This window comes from Silurus meridionalis, chromosome 9, assembly GCF_014805685.1.
Source record: "Silurus meridionalis isolate SWU-2019-XX chromosome 9, ASM1480568v1, whole genome shotgun sequence".
NCBI lineage: Eukaryota > Metazoa > Chordata > Actinopteri > Siluriformes > Siluridae > Silurus > Silurus meridionalis.
In genome coordinates, this window is record NC_060892.1 from 23143443 (window position 1) to 23166116 (window position 22674).

Consider the following 22674-nt stretch of genomic DNA (forward strand, 5'->3'; position numbering starts at 1 on the left):
AAAAATATTGTGGAAAATCACAATGATTTCAGGATGTGGGGGCTTTTGTTCATTCTTTCTTGTATTTCCCCACTAGATGTCGTTATTTAGTTCAGGAATCTCTCATTCGTTTGCAAACGCATATTCATGTGGGTTCAAATCATTTTTATGAATAATTTTAACAATACTGTTCATGGGAATTGATTAAGGCTGGCTGACCCCTGGCTGACCCCAGCTTCTAACCTCAATGTTATATACGAAGGAAGAATTTCACTGTGCTGTGAATTATTAATGACAAGAAAAAAATACCCTTTTACCTTTAGACCAGTAAAGTATGTTGCTCAGATAGTAAGGTAGGATACAGATGTACAAATAAAAATCTGATGACCCAAATCCTACATTCAAAAGAAGTATCAGAAACAAACAATTTGTTCCTTTATTGGGAACGCCTGCATACACAAATTCATTCAATTTCTTTCATCCTATTCCTTCCATCATGTGGCTTCAGAGCAATGCAAAAAAAAACAGTAAGGATACAGGTCAAGAGCTTTACGGTAGGTGCTGTTCAGATAAAAGATCAAAATTAATAATTTCTACAAATTAAGAAAATAAATCACCGTCTTTTTTAGTTGTTAATTTTGGCTGAGAAGTAGGGATGGGTGGATTGATCCTAAAGTATTGATATTTGGCATAGTATGGAAAGGATCAATTCTAAAACAGAAGATGTTTTTAAGAGTTTAGAATATTTTATTACTAGTTATACACCTAATAGTAAATAAATATTGAAAATACTTTGATAGGAATGTCAATGGGAACTATATCTACTTCCGCTGTACCGCCGCTTATCAGTTTATTTAATATTAATCCTGATTGCTTTCATAATGCACTATAAAATCACTCACATACAAATATCACATTGAAATATCGGTATCAATGATACATTGATGTCATTTGGCAGACACCCTTATCCAGAGCGACTTTTCCTGATTCATACAACTGAGTGGCTATAGGGTTAAGGGCCTTGCTCAGGGGCCCAGGAGTGGCAGTTTAGTGTGGCTGGGATTTTATGGCCTACAAATCCAAAGTTCAATGAAATAACCACTACCACCTCCCAAGACGATACTTGTCATAAAAATACTTGGGTTCGGATCGAAAAGAAAATAGTTCGCTATAATATAATAATATGATAATTCCATCCCTACTGAAAGAAGTGGAGCCCAATGACTGTGGTTGCCCATCCACTTCAAGATTTGATGATTTGTTTATTCTGAAATGCTTTTCTCAGCCATATGTGCTGCCATAAAGCAAAATCCAAATGGGTCGTCTGGCAAGCAGCAAGTTACCCAGGGATCACAGACTAAGATGCCGCAACAAAAAAGGGTGATCCTCTGCCGAAACTCGGGATTGAACCAGGGACCTTTAGATCTTCAGTCTAACGCTCTCCCAACTGAGCTATTTCGTCACATGGGCCTGTTGCTGCATCCCATTCAATCCAAAAGTTTGGCCAATCTGAATTGTTTGCAGTAAACACTGTTCTTTCTTCATCCCGCTAATAAAACAGAAGCTTGGGTTGATACTTAGCAGTTTTCAATTAAACTTTGTCCGGTCAAATGCCAATGAACACAACGTCTGTAGTTCAGGAAGCAGAAGTCAGAAACTCTTGCTGTGTACATATTGACATCAGTTTTGGGCTACAACAGCTTAGATCAAGCAAGAAGCTACCACCTTTACAAGTCTAGTCTAACGCTCTCCAACTGTGTAGTTCTTGACAAGGTGTAAATAGTTTTAATTGTGTGGAACAGTGATCTCTAGATCTGCAGTTGCTACCGATCAAGATTTTGGCAGGTTCCACCGAGATTTGAACTCAGATCACTGGATTCAGAGTCCTGAGTGCTAACCATTACACCATGGAACCAACTGTAAAGCTTTGTTTAATCAGCTGGGAACTACCATTTGTTGCAGCATCTTACAAACTAAGATGCTGCAACAAATAAGGGTGACCTCTGCGAAACCGGGATCAAACCAGGGACCTTTAGATCTTCAGTCTAACGCTCTCCCAACTGAGCTATTTCAGCACACGCTCCCACTGCTGCATAGCTTCTTCTTCTTCTTCTTTCGGCTGCTCCCATTAGGGGTCGCCACAGCAGATCATCCGTCTCCATACCACCCTGTCATCTACATCTGCCTCTTTCACACCAACTACCTGCATGTCTTACCTCACCACATCCATGAACCTCCTCCTTGGCCTTCCTCTTTTCCTCCTACCTGGTGGCTCCATCTTCAGCATTCTTCTACCAATATAATTCATGTCCCTTCTCTGCACATGTCCAAACCATCTCAATCTCGCCTCCCTTACCTTGTCACCAAAACATCCTACATGTGCTGTCCCTCTAATAAACTCCGCTGCTGCATACCATTCAATCCAAAAGATTGGCCAATCTGAATTGTTTGCAGTAAACACTGTTCTTTCTTTATCCGCTAATAAAACTGAAGCTTGGGTTGATGCATAGCAGATTTCAGTTAAATTCAGTCCGTTCAAAGGGCAGTGCTCTTCCAAATGACCTATTTTGGCCAATGAACACAATGTCTGTAGTTCGGGAAGCAAAAGTCAGAAACTCTTGCTGTGTACATATTGACATCAGTTTGGGCTACAACAGCTTAGATCAAGCAAGAAGCTACCACCTTTACAAGTCTAGTCTAACGCTCTCCAACTGTGTAGTTCTTGACAAGGTGTAAATAGTTTTAATTGTGTGGAACAGTGATCTCTAGATCTGCAGTTGCTACCGATCAAGATTTTGGCAGGTTCCACCGAGATTTGAACTCAGATCACTGGATTCAGAGTCCTGAGTGCTAACCATTACACCATGGAACCAACTGTAAAGCTTTGTTTAATCAGCTGGGAACTACCATTTGTTGCAGCATCTTACAAACTAAGATGCTGCAACAAATAAGGGTGACCCTCTGCCGAAACCCGGGATCAAACCAGGGACCTTTAGATCTTCAGTCTAACGCTCTCCCAACTGAGCTATTTCAGCACACGCTCCGGCTGCTGCATAGCTTCTTCTTCTTCTTCTTTCGGCTGCTCCCATTAGGGGTCGCCACAGCAGATCATCCGTCTCCATACCACCCTGTCATCTACATCTGCCTCTTTCACACCAACTACCTGCATGTCTTACCTCACCACATCCATGAACCTCCTCCTTGGCCTTCCTCTTTTCCTCCTACCTGGTGGCTCCATCTTCAGCATTCTTCTACCAATATAATTCATGTCCCTTCTCTGCACATGTCCAAACCATCTCAATCTCGCCTCCCTTACCTTGTCACCAAAACATCCTACATGTGCTGTCCCTCTAATAAACTCCGCTGCTGCATACCATTCAATCCAAAAGATTGGCCAATCTGAATTGTTTGCAGTAAACACTGTTCTGTTTTTATCCGCTAATAAAACAGAAGCTTGGGTTGATACTTAGCAGTTTTCAATTAAACTTTGTCCGTCAAATGCCAATGAACACAATGTCTGTAGTTCGGGAAGCAAAAGTCAGAAACTCTTGCTGTGTACATATTGACATCAGTTTGGACTACAACAGCTTAGATCAAGCAAGAAGCTACCGCCTTTACAAGTCTAGTCTAACGCTCTCCCAACTGAGCTATTTCGTCACATGGGCCTGTTGCTGCATCCCATTCAATCCAAAAGATTGGCCAATCTGAATTGTTTGCAGTAAACACTGTTCTGTTTTTATCCGCTAATAAAACAGAAGCTTGGGTTGATACTTAGCAGTTTTCAATTAAACTTTGTCCGTCAAATGCCAATGAACACAACGTCTGTAGTTCAGGAAGCAGAAGTCAGAAACTCTTGCTGTGTACATATTGACATCAGTTTGGACTACAACAGCTTAGATCAAGCAAGAAGCTACCGCCTTTACAAGTCTAGTCTTGACAAGGTGTAAATAGTTTAAATTGTGTGGAACAGTGACCTCTATTTCTGCAGTTGCTACCCTACTAAGCAATTTAAGAAACTTACTTAGAAAAACTGATACAAACTAGATTTTAAAACCAATACCTTCCTACAATAGCTTGAGAGACAACTTTGCAGCTTTCACAAAAATGTTCTGCCTACAACACTTTAAATAGAGTGACTTCACTGTACAGACTTAATGTTTCAGAAAAGATTTGTATTCATCTTCAAAAGCAATTGGCAATATTTACAATGAAAGGCCACCTGAAGGTTGAGCAGACTCCACCTAGATTTGAACTTGTATCACTGGGTTCAAAGTCCAGAGTGCTAAAAATTACACCATGGAACCGAGGTAAAAGCAAAGTTTAATAGTCAACAGCTGCACAGTTACATGGTTCGGACGCCACGTGATTGCAGTCAACGACAAGGCCAAACTTTTCCAGGATCAAGATTTTGGCAGGTTCCACCGAGATTTGAACTCAATTCAATTCAATTCAATTCATTTTTATTTGTATAGCGCTTTTAACAATGAACATTGTCTCAAAGCAGCTTTACACAGATAATGTGGTGATTAAACATAAATATGTTCTTTGTAAGTGTGTTTGTCCCTGATGAGCAACTGTGGCAAGGAAAAACTCCCCGAGATGGCATAAGGAAGAAACCTTGAGAGGAACCAGACTCAAGAGGGAACCCATCCTCATCTGGGTTGCACCAAATGTCCATTTGAAGCAGATATACAATGTTGTGGGGTACAGTGATGATGATCAGAAGCAAACTGCACTCCCGAGTCAGTGCAGCAGACCGCCGACACCAACTACAGTCCAATCCGTCCTCAAAGCACCCGTTCTACTCCGGAATTGCTGGATTCAGAGTCCAGAGTGCTAACCATTACACCATGGAACCAACAGTAAAGCTTTGTTTAATCAGCTGGGAACTACCATTTTCAGCCATACGTGCTGTCATTATGCAAATTCCAAATGGGTCGTCTGGCAAGCAGCAAGGTCCCCAGGGATCACAGACTAAGATGCTGCAACAAATAACGGTGACCCTCTGCCAAAACCCGGGATCGAACCAGGGACCTTTAGATCTTCAGTCTAACGCTCACCCAACTGAGCTATTTCTGCACACGTGCCCGCTGCTGCATACCATTCAATCCAAAAGATTGGCCAATCTGAATTGTTTGCAGTAAACACTGTTCTTTCTTTATCCGCTAATAAAACTAAAGCTTGGGTTGATACTTAGCAGTTTTCAGTTAAATTCAGTCCGTTCAAAGGGCAATGCTCTTCCAAATGACCTATTTTGGCCAATGAACACAACGTCTGTAGTTCGGGAAGCAAAAGTCAGAAACTCTTGCTGTGTACATATTGACATCAGTTTTGGGCTACAACAGCTTAGATCAAGCAAGAAGCTACCGCCTTTACAAGTCTAGTCTAACGCTCTCCAACTGTGTAGTTCTTGACAAGGTGTAAATAGTTTAAATTGTGTGGAACAGTGACCTCTAGATCTGCAGTTGCTACCCTACTAAGCAATTTAAGAAACTTACTTAGAAAAACTGATACAAACTAGATTTTAAAACCAGTACCTTACTACAATAGCTTGAGAGACAACTTTGCAGCTTTCACAAAAATGTTCTGCCTACAACACTTTAAATAGAGTGACTTCACTGTACGGACTTAAAGTTTCAGAAAAGATTTGTATTCATCTTCAAAAGCCATTGGCAATATTTACAATGAAAGGCCACCTGAAGGTTGAGCAGACTCCACCTAGATTTGAACTTGGATCACTGGGTTCAAAGTCCAGAGTGCTAAAAATTACACCATGGAACCGAGGTAAAAGCAAAGTTTACTAGTCAACAGCTGCACAGTTACATGGGTCGGATGCCACGCGATTGCAGTCAACGACAAGGCCGAACTTTTCCAGGATCAAGATATTGGCAGGTTCCACCGAGATTTGAACTCGGATCGCTGGATTCAGAGACCAGAGTGCTAACCATTACACCATGGAACCAAAAGTAAAGCTTTGTTTAATCAGCTGGGAACTACCATTTTCAGCCATACGTGCTGCCATTAAGCAAATTCCAAATGGGTCGTCTGGCAAGCAGCAAGGTCCCCAGGGATCACAGACTAAGATGCTGCAACAAATAAGGGTGACCTTCTGCCGAAACCCGGGATCGAACCAGGGACCTTTAGATCTTCAGTCTAACGCTCTCCCAACTGAGCTATTTCGGCACACGCTCCCGCTGCTGCATAGCTTCTTCTTCTTCTTCTTTCGGCTGCTCCCATTAGAGGTCTCCACAGTGCATCATCCGTCTCCATACCACCCTGTCCTCTACATCTGCCTCTTTCACACCAACTACCTGCATGTCTTACCTCACCACATCCATGAACCTCCTCCTTGGCCTTTCTCTTTTCCTCCTACCTGGTGGCTCCATCTTCAGCATTCTTCTACCAATATAATTCATGTCCCTTCTCTGCACATGTCCAAACCATCTCAATCTCGCCTCCCTCACCTTGTCACCAAAACATCCTACATGTGCTGTCCCTCTAATAAACTCCGCTACTGCATACCATTCAATCCAAAAGATTGGCCAATCTGAATTGTTTGCAGTAAACACTGTTCTTTCTTTATCCGCTAATAAAACTAAAGCTTGGGTTGATACTTAGCAGTTTTCAGTTAAATTCAGTCCGTTCAAAGGGCAATGCTCTTCCAAATGACCTATTTTGGCCAATGAACACAACGTCTGTAGTTCGGGAAGCAAAAGTCAGAAACTCTTGCTGTGTACATATTGACATCAGTTTTGGGCTACAACAGCTTAGATCAAGCAAGAAGCTACCGCCTTTACAAGTCTAGTCTAACGCTCTCCAACTGTGTAGTTCTTGACAAGGTGTAAATAGTTTAAATTGTGTGGAACAGTGACCTCTAGATCTGCAATTGCTACCCTACTAAGCAATTTAAGAAACTTACTTAGAAAAACTGATAAAAACTCGATTTTAAAACCAGTACCTTCCTACAATAGCTTGAGAGACAACTTTGCAGCTTTCACAAAAATGTTCTGCCTACAACACTTTAAATAGAGTGACTTCACTGTACAGACTTAAAGTTTCAGAAAAGATTTGTATTCATCTTCAAAAGCAATTGGCAATATTTACAATGAAAGGCCATCTGAAGGTTGAGCAGACTCCACCTAGATTTGACCTTGGATCACTGGGTTCAAAGTCCAGAGTGCTAAAAATTACACCATGGAACCGAGGTAAAAGCAAAGTTTACTAGTCAACAGCTGCAAAGTTACATGGTTCGGATGCCACGCGATTGCAGTCAACGACAAGGCCGAACTTTTCCGGGATCAAGATTTTGGCAGGTTCCACCGAGATTTGAATTCGGATTGCCGGATTCAGAGTCCAGAGTGCGATCCATTACACCATGGAACCAACAGTAAAGCTTTGTTTAATCAGCTGGGAACTACCATTTTCAGCCATACGTGCTGCCATTAAGCAAATTCCAAATGGGTCGTCTGGCAAGCAGCAAGGTCCCCAGGGATCACAGACTAAGATGCTGCAACAAATAAGGGTGACCCTCTGCCGAAACCCGGGATCGAACCAGGGACCTTTAGATCTTCAGTCTAACGCTCTCCCAACTGAGCTACTTCGGCACAAGCGCCCGCTGCTGCATACCATTCAATCCAAAAGATTGGCCAATCTGAATTGTTTGCAGTAAACACTGTTCTCTCTTTATCCGCTAATAAAACTTAAGTTTGGATTGATACTTAGCAGTTTTCAATGAAATTCAATCCATTCAAAGGGTAATGCACTTAGAATTTGACCCAATTTGGGCCAATCAACACAACATCATTATTCAGGAAGCAAAAGGCAGAAACTCTTGCTGTGTACATATTGACATCAGTTTTGGGCTACAACAGCTTAGATCAAGCAAGAAGCTACCACCTTTACCAGTCTAGTCTAACGCTCTCCAACTGTGTAGTTCTTGACAAGGTGTAAATAGTTTTAATTGTGTGGAACAGTGACCTCTAGATCTGCAGTTGCTACCCTACTGAGCAATTTAAAAACTTACTTAGAAAAACGGATACAAACCAGATTTTAAAACCAGTATCTTCCTACAATAGCTTGAGAAACAACTTTACAGCTTTCACAAAAAAGTTTTGCCTACAACACTTTAAGTAGAGTGACTTTAATGTACAGACTTAAAGTTTCAGAAAAGATTTGTATTCATCTTCAAAAGCAATTGGCAATATTTACAATGAAAGGCCATCTGAAGGTTGAGCAGACTCCACCTAGATTTGACCTTGGATCACTGGGTTCAAAGTCCAGAGTGCTAAAAATTACACCATGGAACCGAGGTAAAAGCAAAGTTGACTAGTCAACAGCTGCACAGTTACATGGGTCAGCTGCCAAGCAATTGCAGTGAACGACAAGGCCGAACTTTTCCGGGATCAAAATTGTACCAGGTTCCACCGAGATTTGAACTCGGATCGCTGGATTCAGAGTCCAGAGTGCTAACCATTACACCATGGAACCAACAGTAAAGCTTTATTTAATCAGCTCAACGTCTGTAGTTCGGGAAGCAAAAGTCAGAAACTCTTGCTGTGTACATATTGACATCAGTTTTGGGCTACAACAGCTTAGATCAAGCAAGAAGCTGCCACCTTTACCAGTCTAGTCTAACGCTCTCCAACTGTGTAGTTCTTGACAAGGTGTAAATAGTTTTAATTGTGTGGAACAGTGACCTCTAGATCTGCAGTTGCTACCCTACTTAGCAATTTAAGAAACTTACTAAAAAAACTTACATGGGTTCAGGGAGCAAAGTCCATAAACTTTGTACATATCAGAAATAGCAAAAGCTCACATATCCTTTACTTAAGTAGAATTACAGATTTTCGTGTTTTAAAATACTCGGGTAAAAGTTGTAAAAAGTACTGATTATACTTTTTCACTCAAGTAAAGTAAAGTAAAGAAGTTTTGGCTCTGACATGTACTTAATTAAAAAGTAGTTATTACTTATACCTGTTTTACTGTCACATTGGTAACTGGACCTCACACCATATTAATATTAGTGCTGTTAGATTACTAACGCAACTCAATCGCACATTTCTGTTCGTGTTTAATGTACTACATATTAATAATTCCTGTTTTTTAATACTTTAAGCAACATGGACATGGAGAAATTTCGATGCAACATATTTACACAATTTTGTTGTTTTGTTGTTATTATAAGTGTAGACAAATAAAATAAGACATTTTATAGATTCAAATAATGTATTGTTCTTATCTGTATGATCAATAAAGACAGTAATTTAACTTCATTTCGTTTCATTATGAGGGAAAAACCCACAAAACGCCACACAGAGGGTTAATTGTGTAAATCATGGCGGATTTTGGGGTTTGATTTGAGACTTGCCGCATAAATTAAACAAATGTTTACTGATTAAAAATGTTTTTCGGTGGAGTTTTTTATTTTTTTTATATCTAAGTAAGGAAAGGACGTTGTGAATAAATGTATGTTGTGCCGAAGGTTTTATTTTCACCTCTTTTTTAGGTATTTATTTATGTATTTTTTTATTAACATGGAAAAACAGAAATGTGCACTGAATTGATCATTAATTAATAATAACAATATTCGTTATTAAAATTTTATTACCAAATAAATATACAGTGGAACCCGGTTATGTCGATGTCCTAGGGGGTCGCCAAAAAGCATCGAGGTAACCGATGATCGAGATAAACGAAAATCAAAATGGCGGCAATATATTAACGTGCTTGAAATTTCTTTATGTACATGATGTGCGTTAATAAATGAGAATGTGCATGCACGTGTTTTTGGAGGGGTTTTTTACACAACAGCGTTGCCGCGATTTGTTTGATGAAGGCATGCTATAAAAATACATACAGTACATGTTTATCTGTCAGGAATCCACCTGCCACGCCCCCTTCGGCCCCCTTCAGCGTGTCAGGTGCTTTCTCGGCCGCTTTCTCTGAGGCTCCGCTGCAATCGCGCACATTTGGTGCTCGTTTATCATCATCACCAGCTCCTATTTAAACTTCCACACTCTCACTGTCCGTTATTGTTGGTATATGTTGGTTCACGGCGGTCGTTGTTATCGCGCATGCGTATCCCGGTACGTGTCTTCCCACCGGCACTCTCTCAACTGCTGCTCTTTTCTTTCCAAAGCGCACCGCGGATTCCCCCCCGATCCTGCTGGTGTTCATTCTATGATTTTGCTCATCCCACGTTTCGCTTTCTCCTCCCGTTCATCGCATAACATTTAACTACTTTTTTTTTTTTATTATACAGTTGAAACCAGATATTTACACACACTTCAGAAAAAAACACAAAAACTTTTATTTTTTTACTGTCATACATTAAATTAGAGTAAACTTTTTCTGTTTTAAATCAATAAATATTAACATATTTTTTTGCATTTGTTAAATGTCAGAATCGACCGAGGGAGAATTTTTATGTATTTTTAATATCACTTTCATCAAAGTCAGAAGTATACGTACACTAAGTTTATCGTGCCTTTAAACAAACAAAGAACCTCCAGATGATTCCATTTTGAGCTTAAGAAGCCTTTCATAGGTTCATTGATTTCATTTGAGTTAATTGGTGGCACACCTGTGGAAGCATATAAAGGCACACCTCAAACACAGAGCCTCTTTCTTTGACATCATGGGAAAATCAAGAAAAATTCACCAAGACATCAGAAAAAGAATTGTTGACCTCCACAAGTATGGCTCATCCTTAGGTGCAATTTTCAGATGCCTGAAGCTCCCACGTCCATTTGTTTAGACAATAATACACAAGTATAAAATACATGGGAATGTACAACCATCATACCGCTCAGGAAGGAGACGGATTCTAAGTCCCAGGAAGGAACGTTTTTGTTGCGAAATGTGCAAATCAACCCCAGGACAACAGCAAAAGATCTTGTGAAGATGCTGGCTGAAACTGGTAAGACAGTGTCATTATCCACAGTAAAACGAATACTGTACCACCATGAGCTGAAAGGTTACTCTGGGAGGAGAAAGCCATTACTTCAAAACCACCATAAAAAAGCCAGACTACAGTTTGCAACTGCACATGAGGGAAAAAATCTTTCCCTCATTTCTGGAGACATGTCCTGTGGTCTGACGAAACAAAAATTTAACTGTTCGGCCATAATGATAAACGGTATATTTGGAGGAAAAAGGGCGAAGCTTTGAAGCCTCAGAACACCATCCCAACTGTCACGTATGGGGGTGGTAGTATAATGTTGTGGGGCTGCTTTGCTGCAGAAGGGACTGGTGCACTTTACAAAATAGATGGCATCATGGGAAAAGAAAATTATGTGGATATATTAAAGCAACATCTGAAGACATCAGCCAGGAAGTTAAAGCTTGGGCGCAAATGGGTCTTTCCAAATGGACAATGACCCCAAGCATACCTCCAAATTAGTTACAAAGTGGCTTAAGGACAACAAAGTCAAGGTATTGGAGTGGCCATCACAAAGCCCTGATTTTAATCCCATAGAAAATTTGTGGGCGGCACTGAAAAGGCGAGTGCAAGCAAGAAGGCCTAGAAACCTGAGCCAGTTACACCAGTTCTGTCAAGAGGAGTGGGCCAAAATTCCAGCAAACTATTGTAGAAAGCTTGTGGAAGGATACCCAAAACATTTGGCCCAAGTGAAACAGTTTCGGGGCAATTCCACCAAATACTAAGGAATTGTATGTATACTTCTGACTTTGATGAAAGTGATAATAAAAATACATAAAAATTCTCCCTCGCTCAATTCTGACATTTAATGACTGCAAAAAATATGTTAATATTTATTGATTTAAAACAGAAAAGGTTTACTCTGATTGAATGTATGACAGTAAAGAAATAAAAGTTTTTGTGTTTTTTTCTGGTGTATGTAAATATCTGGTTTCAACTGTATTATTATTATATTAATATTATTAAAATGCAATGCAAAATAGAGTATAATAAAAATTAACAGCAAAGAATTTCACAAGTGTCAAAGTAGAAGATCAGGATGATCAGACAGATCAATCAGCCATGAAGAGCCACAGCAGCAGAATAATATGCAGGACTCGGTGGACTGTGTCGACTTTGTACTCAGTTTGGTAAAACTACAAATATTTTTCTGCTGTTTGTCACAGAAAATTGCACAATCAAATGTACTATCAGATAAAGGACTCTCTTTGTCCTTTATGCATTGAATACTCTAGTTTACTAATTCTAGCTATAGTTGGAGTTATTGGACAGTTATTAGACTAGTATTATTTAAGTAGCAATTAATGTTGGTCTAAAAAATTTGTAATAGATTTTAATTATCCAATATGGCAAAATGTATGCCTCTACGCAACCCAGTGTTCCAAATGTCTGTAATGTTTTTGTTAATCATGTGGCTATTAACCGGATTTTGCCGATCCTCTGCCAGAAAAAATAGATATTGACTTTTTGTGTACATATCTGTTTTTTTGTGACACCTGTGCAAATATTTAAATCAATTGTATGATTGTATTTTTTATGTTTTCATGCAGAGTTGAGTCTCTCACTCTCTCTCTCTCTCACACACACACACACACACATATAATATAAAACTGTTAGTAGTTTATAGTAGTTTATAGTATATATATATATATATATATATATATATATATATATATATATATATATATATATATACACACACATATATAAAATACAATCATACAATTAAATTGAGCTCAACAAATACAAATACACATTCTTCTTTTATTTATTTACTTCTCGGAAATCTTTTCTGAATGTGTACAAATTGCAGCATCAACACTTGTAAATGATTAACATAGGAACATTTTGGTCTACAGTATGAGTATTATAGTAATTCCTATGCAACACACGTATTAAAGATGGGATCCAATAAGCAAAAGGTTGTCAAAATCTTCTTTGCTGCTTTTTTTTTTTCTTCATTTACCCTAGTCAAAAGTCAAGGTAAGCTGACTATAAATTATATAATGTGTTACTTCTTCCTTTTGACCTAACAGTTGTTAGCAATAAAAATGTATAAAACAATAAGCTTAAGATTTGATGACTTATTAAGATTCTTCATTAAATATGACTAAAGAGTAGTTAGTAATAAATAAATTAATTAGTTCATTAATTAGTATATTTCTCAGACTGCCATAAAAATACTGATTACAGAGGAACAAACAGTAAAACAGAACTATGCTGTACTGGTTATCCTGGATTTTCTAGGCTGCAGTATATTTTACTGTAGAAAATAATTAAGTTCCACAGTGTTAAAACAGAGTTTTTTGTTGTCACTTTTTCAGTGATAGCCAATAAAAAACACTTTATAAAATCATTATTTGTTTCTTCATTGTTAGTATCAATTATTATATAGAACAATACAAAATGTGCATTTTTTCAGATATAGAACGCAGGGCACCCGAAATACTACATGGATTTACTGACTCTAATTAAGTGTACAAAGAAAATGATATAATTCAATACACTTGTGACCTAGGGTACAATCCCATATCTTGAAAACATAAGTGCACAAAATACGGCTGGTGTATAAAACCTACATCTGAAGGAAGCAACACAGTTTGTTTTACTGTGTTAAATTTACTCAAGATAATTACTGATATTTTATATATTTAAACTGACAGTTTTGTGTATGGATTCCTTCTCACATGTGTTGGTATATGGGTATGTCCCACTCCATCCGAGGATTGTCCCAAAAAAAAATAAATAAAAAATATCGGACTCTCTGTTGTGAAAAATATATGTATGTATACCTAAATAATAGTGTAAGTAGAAAAAAAAAAAAACAAACGCAAAAAATGCATTTAGAAACAGTTGAAACCCCCTTCCTCACAGTGGTTTGACCCACTGCCTGCTTTCCCAGTTCATCTCACCTACTACACGAGTCAGGTGTGTGTCTGCGGCCCAATTCATGTTGAACTCCATTTACTAGGGTATTTTATTCACTTTAAATAAAGCAACTCTCTTTAATGTAGTTGATGCAGACTTATTCATAAATTAGTTGCGGAATGTAATTTTCCATGAATCTGCTCTATTAGCGATTAAAATATGACTTATCTAGTGAACGTTAGCTTGTTTACAATAGCTTGTAGCATAGTGCACTGACACTAACACGCCAAAGCCGTTTCCCATGCAGTGTTTTATTTGGGACGACTTGGCATAATGTTAACACTAACAGCCACAATTAGCATATTGTTTACTAAATTTACTAAATGAGCACTGTGCTACGTCCAAACTGACCCCACTGTATTTTTTTTTTTTTTTATCAATTTCTATTCTATTCTTAAGTGTCTTAATTCATTTTAAATACAATTTTAAACCTTTTTTTTATTCCTTGTTTTTATTGTTGTGATTATTTTTTTATGATGGTTTTACTTTCTTTATGTAAAGCACTTTGAATTACCATTGTGTATGAAATGTGCTACAGCATAAATAAACTTGCCGTGCAGTGTCATAGACTAGATAAAAAGATGGAGAAAAGGAAAATGGATGTAAGATCATTTTCAGTGCACATAAACCATATCTTTATAAGTACAATTTGACTGTATTATTTGTGTCCCCTTCAAAAATTGCTCATGAGAAATTTGTATATTTATTGTCCCCCCCTACTGTTAAATGAAATTTACGCCCATGATTATATGCTTAGGAAAATACTGGGTTTTTGGTACAAATGAATACATTCAATCCCCTATAATATGTTTGAATAAGTTCGAAACTCACAGCTCGGAAAATTCGCAGGTTCTCATTTGGAACCTAACTAACCTATATCGGACTAAGAACTTCCTAACTAAGAAGTTGCGAATTATCTTAAAATTTACAGAAATCCACAGCAGGACGGAATGTTCAGGAAGGTTAGGAACAACATTTTAAACTATGTTTTCACTAACAAATTTCATAACATTTTTTAAACCACATTATTGTATTAAAGTGACATAATGTCTAGATGAATTCACTGCGGGGGTGCATCCAAAATTCGCAGATTTCCGTAATTCGCAGGATCTTAGAACGTAAACTGAGTTTCAGGGGACCACTGTATTCAATAACAGCTCAATGCTAAAAAAAAATCCATAGTTCTAGGATGCTGTAATAAAACTAATAATTTTGCAGAAAACACTTATGAAAAAGCAGATGAGGAACATCTCGAAACATGTTGGTTCTACTACAAAATTTCAAGCACACTTACAAATTAGGGGATCAAATATCGTATATATGTGAAAATGGTTGTAAAAGTATTGCTTCAGGTCCTTTGCACAGAGAATGGCTGGGCTCGATTAAAACTGTGTACTGGTATGTATACATTTTAGGGAGATAATTTTAAGTTTATATACAGTACATGTTCAATACTTGTGATATTTTTCAAGAAACTAACTGATAATTTCTCAAATAAAAATCAAAAGGAAGGAAGCTAGTTTTACCCAAAGCACATTTCACAAGAGTGTAGTTCTTCAATAATTCTTAGTTAGTTAGTGTCACAGATAGACCAGGCGTCGGGAACTGTACTATTTGGGAATTGAGATTTCAATAATCAATACAGCACCGGAGACCGCTGTCCTTCTTCTCTATGAAGAAGAAGCTGGAAGCTTCTGGAGAAGAGAATGGGACGATGAAGCCCTGTTTTAAAGCTTCTTGTATATAGGTCTCCATAGCCGTGTGCTCTGGGATGGACAGCAGGTTAGGGGCTAACCCTAGACTCGACCCTTAGACAACTTGGCACCTGCCATCAGGTCAATAGTGCAATCCCAAAGGCGATGAGGGGGTAGGCGAATGGCAGCCTGCTTGCTGAATACATCCATGAAAGCCCGGTACTCAGGGGGGACCTCCACTTTCTTGTGGGTCCCCTGACTTTCGAATTGTGTTAATGCTAGGGAGATTGGGGCTGGTTGTGGTTGGGTCAGGTGTTGCTGACAGCGGTTCTGGCACTGTTGGCTCCACTCGATGATGTCACATGGGCTCTAGGAGAACCTAGGGGAGTGTTGAGAGCCGAGCATGATGGAGCGGGGTGGAGTGTTCTAGGACCAGGACCCGGATCTCTTCTTGATGGAACGATCCCACTTGTAGGTTCTTTTTCGGTCTGATCTTCTGTCACGAATATACCAGGCATCAGGAACCAGGAGTAAAACAAGGTGTTGTTTATTGACAGGCAAAACACAAGAGAGTTAGAAAGAGGAGTGCAGAAAACTATAAACTTAACTTAGGCATGCTTTACAAGATGCGTAGCGAGGAGCATAGGCAACTCAGGAGGTTGTATGAGGGGTAGGTAGTCCGGATGGTCTAAGGTAAGTTTACGGTAGATCGGATGGCGAGTGAAGGGGAGGAGGGACCTATTTAAGGGGACGGGTAAATGGAAAACAGGTGTAGGTTATTTTATAGACAACTAACTGTTGAACTATAAATTGTAGTAATAAATGAATTAATCATTGTCCTAATTTATCCCCTAAATGTTGACCTTAGCTATTGTCTATTTCGCTCATACAACCAAGCAACTTTATGTTTCAGAAATTCTGTTTCTTGTGTCCATAAAATCAAACATACAAGCTAAAAGCCATTTAGTCCTGTGGCCACACAGTTCACTATGGTGATAGAGTTGCAGCTGCCCTCTAGTATCTTTAGTGTCTTTTATCATTATTATTATTTTTATACTTCTTCATCTTCTTCTTATTATTATTACAGTAGAAAAATCAGTTTGTGCAGAGGCTTTGCAAAATGGGTTCATACTAAAATCGTCCAGAGGATTTTTTTACTCATGTGACTCAGACTATAAGCCATTTAATGAGAAATGGTGGGAAGAGGTAACTTGCCTTGATGGTCAGTGGAGTAATGCTACACTGTGTATACGTAAGTGCGTTTTTTCTTTATATATGTTATAATATTAATATGAGACTGGTTTTACTGGTATTGTGTTTTCTTTTGTTTCTTCTTTACAGCTAATCATCAGTGTGGTCAAGTACCCACAGATCATCAAACAAATAATCAAACAATAAAGGGGTATGAGAATGAGTCAGTGGAAGAGTTTCAATGTGAATCAGGACCATGTTGTTTTAAGTGTGTAAATGGAAATTGGGAAAAGCGAAATTGTGAATGTAAGACGTTTGTTGATGACCTCACCAATTCAAGTGAATAAAAATATAATTTCTAATGTGGAAAATCTGTTGTGCCAAACTGAATAAAAAGAAGAAAAAAACCTCAGACAATTAATCCTAACCAGCTAACCAGAAAACTGTACTTACTATACTTTCAATACATAGTGAGATGGTCAAGGGAGGAAACTGTACATTAATAACAGCTACCGAATTGTTTTCTTTTCATGTAAAATAGTTCAGGGATGCCCTAATCCTCCCTATGTTGAAAATGCTGTTATTACATCTCACAGTCAGCAAACAGTGACATATGAGTGTCGAGACAATTACAGCATTAATGGGGAGAAAACAATATCCTGCATCGACTCAGAGTGGGAAAAAACGCCAACATGTACATGTAAGTATATTTAAACCTTGATTGTGCTTTACTACTCTGATTTAAGGATAAATAAATGTGTGAAAAACAAAAGTAAGTGACAGTATAATAGACATCAATATTGGTTGGGGTACCTGCAGGAAAAAAGAACAGGAGAGAAAACGCTTGAGTAATGAGATATGAAAAGTAGGATTGATTCTTAATGAGATAGGTAACTGTAATTGGAAGATGACGGGATATACTCTAGTTGTTGTTTTAAAGAGTCTGATGTAGCATTGAGATTCAAGCTGCAGGGTCAGGTTCTTAGTAGATAGCAATACCATCTGTCCAACCCTCAAGATAGGGATATGTGGTGGCATGTGCTCTATTCCAGGTCAGGCAGCATTTCTGTGCAAATTGTTGTGCAGAAGGGGCAGCCACCTCAGACTCTTGAGCAGGAAAAAGGAGGGTGAAACCTAACTGACATTTAAAGGGGAACATCCCCAGAGCAGAAGAGCAAAGTTTGTTGTGGGCGTAATCAGCCCACATGAGGAGGTCAGATCAGGAGGTCACCTCAGGGTAGTCATTAAATCCTGGTTCAGTCTCTTCATTTGACTCAGGGTGGAACCATTAAGAAAGGCTGGAAGTGGCAAAACCATGAGGAGAACTCCCCCTCTCTCGGGGTTGACGTGATTAGTACTTAATTTTTCTGTGTATTCAGCGTAAGAACATGTATAAGCAGCATCAAGAATAAAGACCAGTATAATAAATGATAATAAACATCATGATAAAGAGATTTTAATTGGGAGTGATGAGGATAGACAGGATAAAAAAATGGTTTATTAGAGGGACAGTGCATGTAGGACATTTTGGGGACAAAGAGAGAGAGGCCCGACTGAGATTTACATTTACATTTACATTTGCGGCATTTAGCAGACGCCCTTATCCAGAGTGACGTACAAAAGTGCTTTGAGTCTGGTTTGGATGGTTTGATCTGAGATGGTTTGGACATGTGCAGAGGAGGGACATGGGGTATATCGTTAGGAGAATGCTAAGGATGGAGCCTCCAGGAAGAAGGAAAAGAAGAAGACCAAGGAGGAGGTTAATGGATGTGGTAAAGGTAGACATACAGGTTGTTGGTTTGAAAGAGGCAGATGTAAAGGACAGAGTAGTATGGAGATGGATGATCCGCTGTGGCACCCCCTATTGGGAGCAGCAGAAAGAAGAAGAAGAAGAAGAAGAAGAAGAAACAACATGATAATATTACCTAATAAACATTTGTAAAATATTCCATAAAAACTATTACATTTCAGTAATTAAACAAATTACTAAATGTAGAAAATGTAGGAACCTACAAAAGTCCTAAGAGGCCATGCATTATAATACTTTTTCTTTCTTGTTCTCTTGCAATCTCAACATTACAAAAGTTGTTTTTTCATTATCACAACTTAATTTTCTCATGATATCGACAACCATTGTTTCCCTGTGATCAGTACTTAATTTTTATGTGTATTTAGTATAAGAGTATGTTGTAGTATGTTGCTGCATCATGGATAATTACCATAACCATTTGTGGCATCCATGCACCCACTGATGATTCTGCCTATACGTATTCTTACACTAAATACTCAGAAAAATTAAATACTGATCACAAGGAATTTTGATGCACCTGCTGCCACAAATGGTTATGGTTATTATCCATGATGATGCCTCTGGAACATGTTCTTAGGCCGGTTCAATATTTCACTGACTGTATATGTAACCCTATTGATGATTTGGCATTTTCATTATAGTGGGTGGAAACAATAGATGCTCAGACCCTGAGAGAGTAATAAATAACGGATTTCTGAGGAATGCAGATCTGAAGGAATATTATGAGGAAGGCAGCCAAGCAGAATACTGGTGTAAAGATGGATTTCAATTTGAAAATGAATCTCATGCCATTTGTTCTGCAGGACAATGGAATTACCCACAGTGCAAACCATGTAAGTACCAAATTATCTTTAATTAGCATAAGCTCCTTTGACATCCTGAAGTTTAACAATGCTTTACAAAACATATGTACATCATTTTATATTCATATTAGATTGGTCTACACTGACCGTTAATGTTTGAACTGCAGAAACCTACAGTATATTCTGTTCATGGGAGCTATAAACCAAAAGTTGGCATGGCATTTTTACCATGTCTGCAGAATTTAATAGAATTTCACTATATTCTCCTCGAATAGAAGTCAGCCTTCGAAGAAATCTATAACTGTTTAGTCTTTACTTGATTTGTTCCTGCTAATAAATTTTACATTGAAATTAAGATAAATAGCAGCTTATAAATACTGGAATTCAAACCAGTGCAACCATGTATAGGTTATAAAATATCTGGGTGTTGCATTGGTAGTTAAAAATAAGTTTTTATAGTTTTTTTTATAAGATTCTGTGCTTAAATAGGCCAAAAAGCAGTTAGAGTTTAGTTTAAATCAAGGTGGGTTAAAGTGTTTAATCCTTTTCTCTAGCCAATCAAATTAGAGAGGTGACTCAAGAGAGTCAAGAATGCTGTGGTTAAATCTTACAGGTATCATTTCTAGAATGTTTGGAACATATACAAATTCAACTAATGATATAAATGTATGGACCCATTGTATCAGCATAGGTTACAAAACCGGTCAAAAAAAGAGGGACAGGGGAGGAGTCTGTGGGCCTGTTGGATGTACCCCAGGTTCTTGTGGTCTGTAAACACATGGAAGGGGTGCTGGGTTCCCCTCCAGCCAGTGTTTCCACTCCTGGAGTGCAAAGTGTCCTACCCAGTAGTTCCACTCGGTCAGGGATACAAAAACAGCCTCACTTCAAAAGTCCAATCAGCTACATATAGCACAAAAATGTGCATAATTTTATTTATGGTCTCTTTATTGATCCTAGCATGGCAATATGAGGCCATGTGAGGTGCTAATTACTGCTTGCAACTACTGTATATTGTTGAATTGTTATACTGCAACTATTATTATTATTATTATTATTATTATTATTATTAATTTAGCAAATCCACCAGCATTCATTTCAAATCAAGTAATAAAAGGTTCTTTTATTTACTCTATAGTTATTCAAACTGGTATATTTATTGTATGATGTAATAACAAGTATAATAGTAGAATTATGTGAAACCCTAAGAGAACATTATGTATTTCTATATAACATCCACAATGAGTATCCACAACGACTTAATAGATACATTTTACTAAATAGATTTACAAGGTTCCACCATTTATGAGCAGTTATTAGACTTTCTTTTTATAGTTTGATTCATTAATTTAATGGAATATGTTTAATGGAATATTTGACATCAAACATGTTTATTGTCATTGATTAGTACCATAATAATCTTTTTTTTTTCATAGAAATTTCACTGATTGTAAATTATTACTCTATTGAGCATTTGGTGTTTTAATTATAGTGGTCAGAAACCTTAGATGCCAGTTCCCTGAGAGAGAAATAAATAACGCAATTCTGAGAAGAGCAGTTCTGAAGGCATATTATGAGAATGGAAGCCTTGCGCAATACAGGTGTACTGAAGGATTTCACTTTGAAGATATGCCCTATGCCGAATGTTCTGAAGGACGATGGAAATACCCTCAATGCGTTTAATGTAAGTAACAAACCAATATTCTAGTACTGGGCTTTAGCAATGAAGTAACACAATCCATTGCACTCAGCAACTACACTTTTCTTTTATTGGTGAAAATATTTGCTGCCTACAGTAATGGCAGCAATGGATGTATCCCAACGCTTGACAGTTGCCATTGTAACAAATTGAGTAATGCTATTCACTTTATCTGTAAGTGGTTTTAAGGTTACGTATATAAGGTTCCCTGGTGGTCTAGTGGTTAGAATGCGGCGCTCTCACCACTGCAGCCCGGGTTCGATCCCCAGTCAGGGAACCAACCCCAGCCATTAGGGTTGCACAAGCCTTAGTGCTGGTCCCAAGCACAGATAAATGGGGATGGTTGCGTTAGGAAAGGCATCCAGTGTAAAAACATGTGCCAAATCAAACATGCGGATGGTCTGCTTTGGCAACCCCTAATGGGAGAAGCCGAACGAAAGTTTTTATATACCATATATCTTATACTCTGTTTGGTGATTTAAAAAAAATGAAGATGGTAGGAAGTGTCAACTGAATTCCTAAGTATGTAAACTTTCATTTAGCTAGACTATCAGCAATCTAGTTCAATAAAACAACCAATATATAAATAGTAGAAATAAAATCTTGTTTTTTGTTTATATCAGTACTTGCATTTTTTTTAGGATCTAAATACACAAAATATGATTTTCCGTTGATTTGACAGAAAACTAAACGCCTTGCTGAATTTTATTTCAGAACCTGGAACCAGAAACCAGAGGACAGAACAGCCTGAACAACTCAATGGACAATGGAATCTTCATTAAACACAAATCTATATTATGAAAATATCAATCAGGAACCTCAGAATAAAACTTTCAGTAGTGTGCCTTGTTCAAATATTTGACATGTTATTTTAGAGAAATAATTGCAGACCCATATCCATAAAAACAACAATTAAAGCTAGGCAGTATAAATTAATTTACATTTTCAACAAATTGTGCAATTAAATGCAGAATACTATTGTGTAATGTTCTTGTTCGATCGTTTTTACATGAATGCGTACTGTGTCTTTTCCACTGATGGACGAAGTACTGTACACAAAGCATGTACTTGAGATAAAGTAGAGATACAGTATGTAGAATATTACTCCAGTAAAAGTGTCCCTTTAAATTTTCATTTGAGTAAAAGTACAAAGGTATTTGCCTTCAAATGAACTTAAGTATCCAAAGTACTATAATTTACTATGGCTATAATATTCCTATTATAATGTTTGCGTAATCAACTCATTTTAATTGAAAAGTCAATCTATTAATAGAATGATATTAACAAGTCTAACACTGATTGGTATCTACAAAATGTATCATAAGCTTAAAAAGTTTTTGATTACTAAAATTAAAAACGTTTGCGAACTGTTTGTAAGAAACGTTTGCGAACTGTTTGTGTTGGTGAATAATGTTTTTCCAATAAAATATGATCATATTAAAATTGTGCATTTTGTTTTCCGGTCTTCAGAAAGTGTCTGTATATGCATCATCATGTCCTTGGCCAGTTTCTGTTCACTGATTTAAGCTTGAGCAAAAAGCAGAACTAAAGACAAAGTTCAGCAACTGACCCTCACCATAATGCTGCAGGAACTTACTGAAACTACTGTATTTTCTCACTGAAATTCCCATTAG

At 37.8% G+C, this 22674-nt stretch overlaps 1 protein-coding gene and 10 non-coding genes across 11 annotated transcripts; 1 reads left to right on the top strand and 10 right to left on the bottom strand.

The window, feature by feature from the left end:
* Nucleotides 1-1368: 1368 nt before the first annotated feature.
* trnaf-gaa lies at nt 1369-1441 on the bottom strand. The gene has a single exon. It is a non-coding gene; the product is annotated as a tRNA-Phe (tRNA).
* Nucleotides 1442-1822: 381 nt separating this feature from the next.
* On the bottom strand, nt 1823-1894 carry trnaq-cug. The gene has a single exon. It is a non-coding gene; the product is annotated as a tRNA-Gln (tRNA).
* Nucleotides 1895-1982: 88 nt separating this feature from the next.
* Nucleotides 1983-2055, bottom strand: trnaf-gaa. The gene has a single exon. It is a non-coding gene; the product is annotated as a tRNA-Phe (tRNA).
* A 724-nt stretch (nt 2056-2779) lies between these two features.
* Nucleotides 2780-2851, bottom strand: trnaq-cug. The gene has a single exon. It is a non-coding gene; the product is annotated as a tRNA-Gln (tRNA).
* A 90-nt stretch (nt 2852-2941) lies between these two features.
* Nucleotides 2942-3014, bottom strand: trnaf-gaa. Its single transcript has one exon. It is a non-coding gene; the product is annotated as a tRNA-Phe (tRNA).
* Nucleotides 3015-4985: 1971 nt separating this feature from the next.
* On the bottom strand, nt 4986-5058 carry trnaf-gaa. The gene has a single exon. It is a non-coding gene; the product is annotated as a tRNA-Phe (tRNA).
* Nucleotides 5059-5869: 811 nt separating this feature from the next.
* Nucleotides 5870-5941, bottom strand: trnaq-cug. The gene has a single exon. It is a non-coding gene; the product is annotated as a tRNA-Gln (tRNA).
* A 148-nt stretch (nt 5942-6089) lies between these two features.
* On the bottom strand, nt 6090-6162 carry trnaf-gaa. Its single transcript has one exon. It is a non-coding gene; the product is annotated as a tRNA-Phe (tRNA).
* Nucleotides 6163-7510: 1348 nt separating this feature from the next.
* trnaf-gaa lies at nt 7511-7583 on the bottom strand. The gene has a single exon. It is a non-coding gene; the product is annotated as a tRNA-Phe (tRNA).
* Nucleotides 7584-8394: 811 nt separating this feature from the next.
* Nucleotides 8395-8466, bottom strand: trnaq-cug. The gene has a single exon. It is a non-coding gene; the product is annotated as a tRNA-Gln (tRNA).
* Nucleotides 8467-12775: 4309 nt separating this feature from the next.
* Nucleotides 12776-22156, top strand: LOC124390917 (complement factor H-like). The gene is made up of 7 exons (XM_046857027.1): nt 12776-12901; nt 16628-16792; nt 16882-17037; nt 17273-17431; nt 19183-19374; nt 20834-21025; nt 21755-22156. Exons 1-6 carry the CDS (start codon nt 12820-12822, stop codon nt 21022-21024), a joined length of 945 nt encoding a protein of 314 aa, XP_046712983.1. The 5' UTR covers nt 12776-12819; the 3' UTR covers nt 21025; nt 21755-22156.
* Nucleotides 22157-22674: the final 518 nt, after the last annotated feature.

What these genes read in the sequence shown, in the direction of transcription:
- LOC124390917 (XM_046857027.1), top strand. Translation starts at nt 12,820, where the DNA reads ATGGGATCCAATAAGCAAAAGGTTGTCAAAATCTTCTTTGCTGCTTTT. An exon ending in TACCCTAGTCAAAAGTCAAG is followed by an intron (nt 12,902 to 16,627) that starts GTAAGCTGACTA and finishes TTATTATTACAG; the next exon opens with TAGAAAAATCAGTTTGTGCA. An exon ending in AAAAACGCCAACATGTACAT is followed by an intron (nt 17,432 to 19,182) that starts GTAAGTATATTT and finishes TTTTCATTATAG; the next exon opens with TGGGTGGAAACAATAGATGC.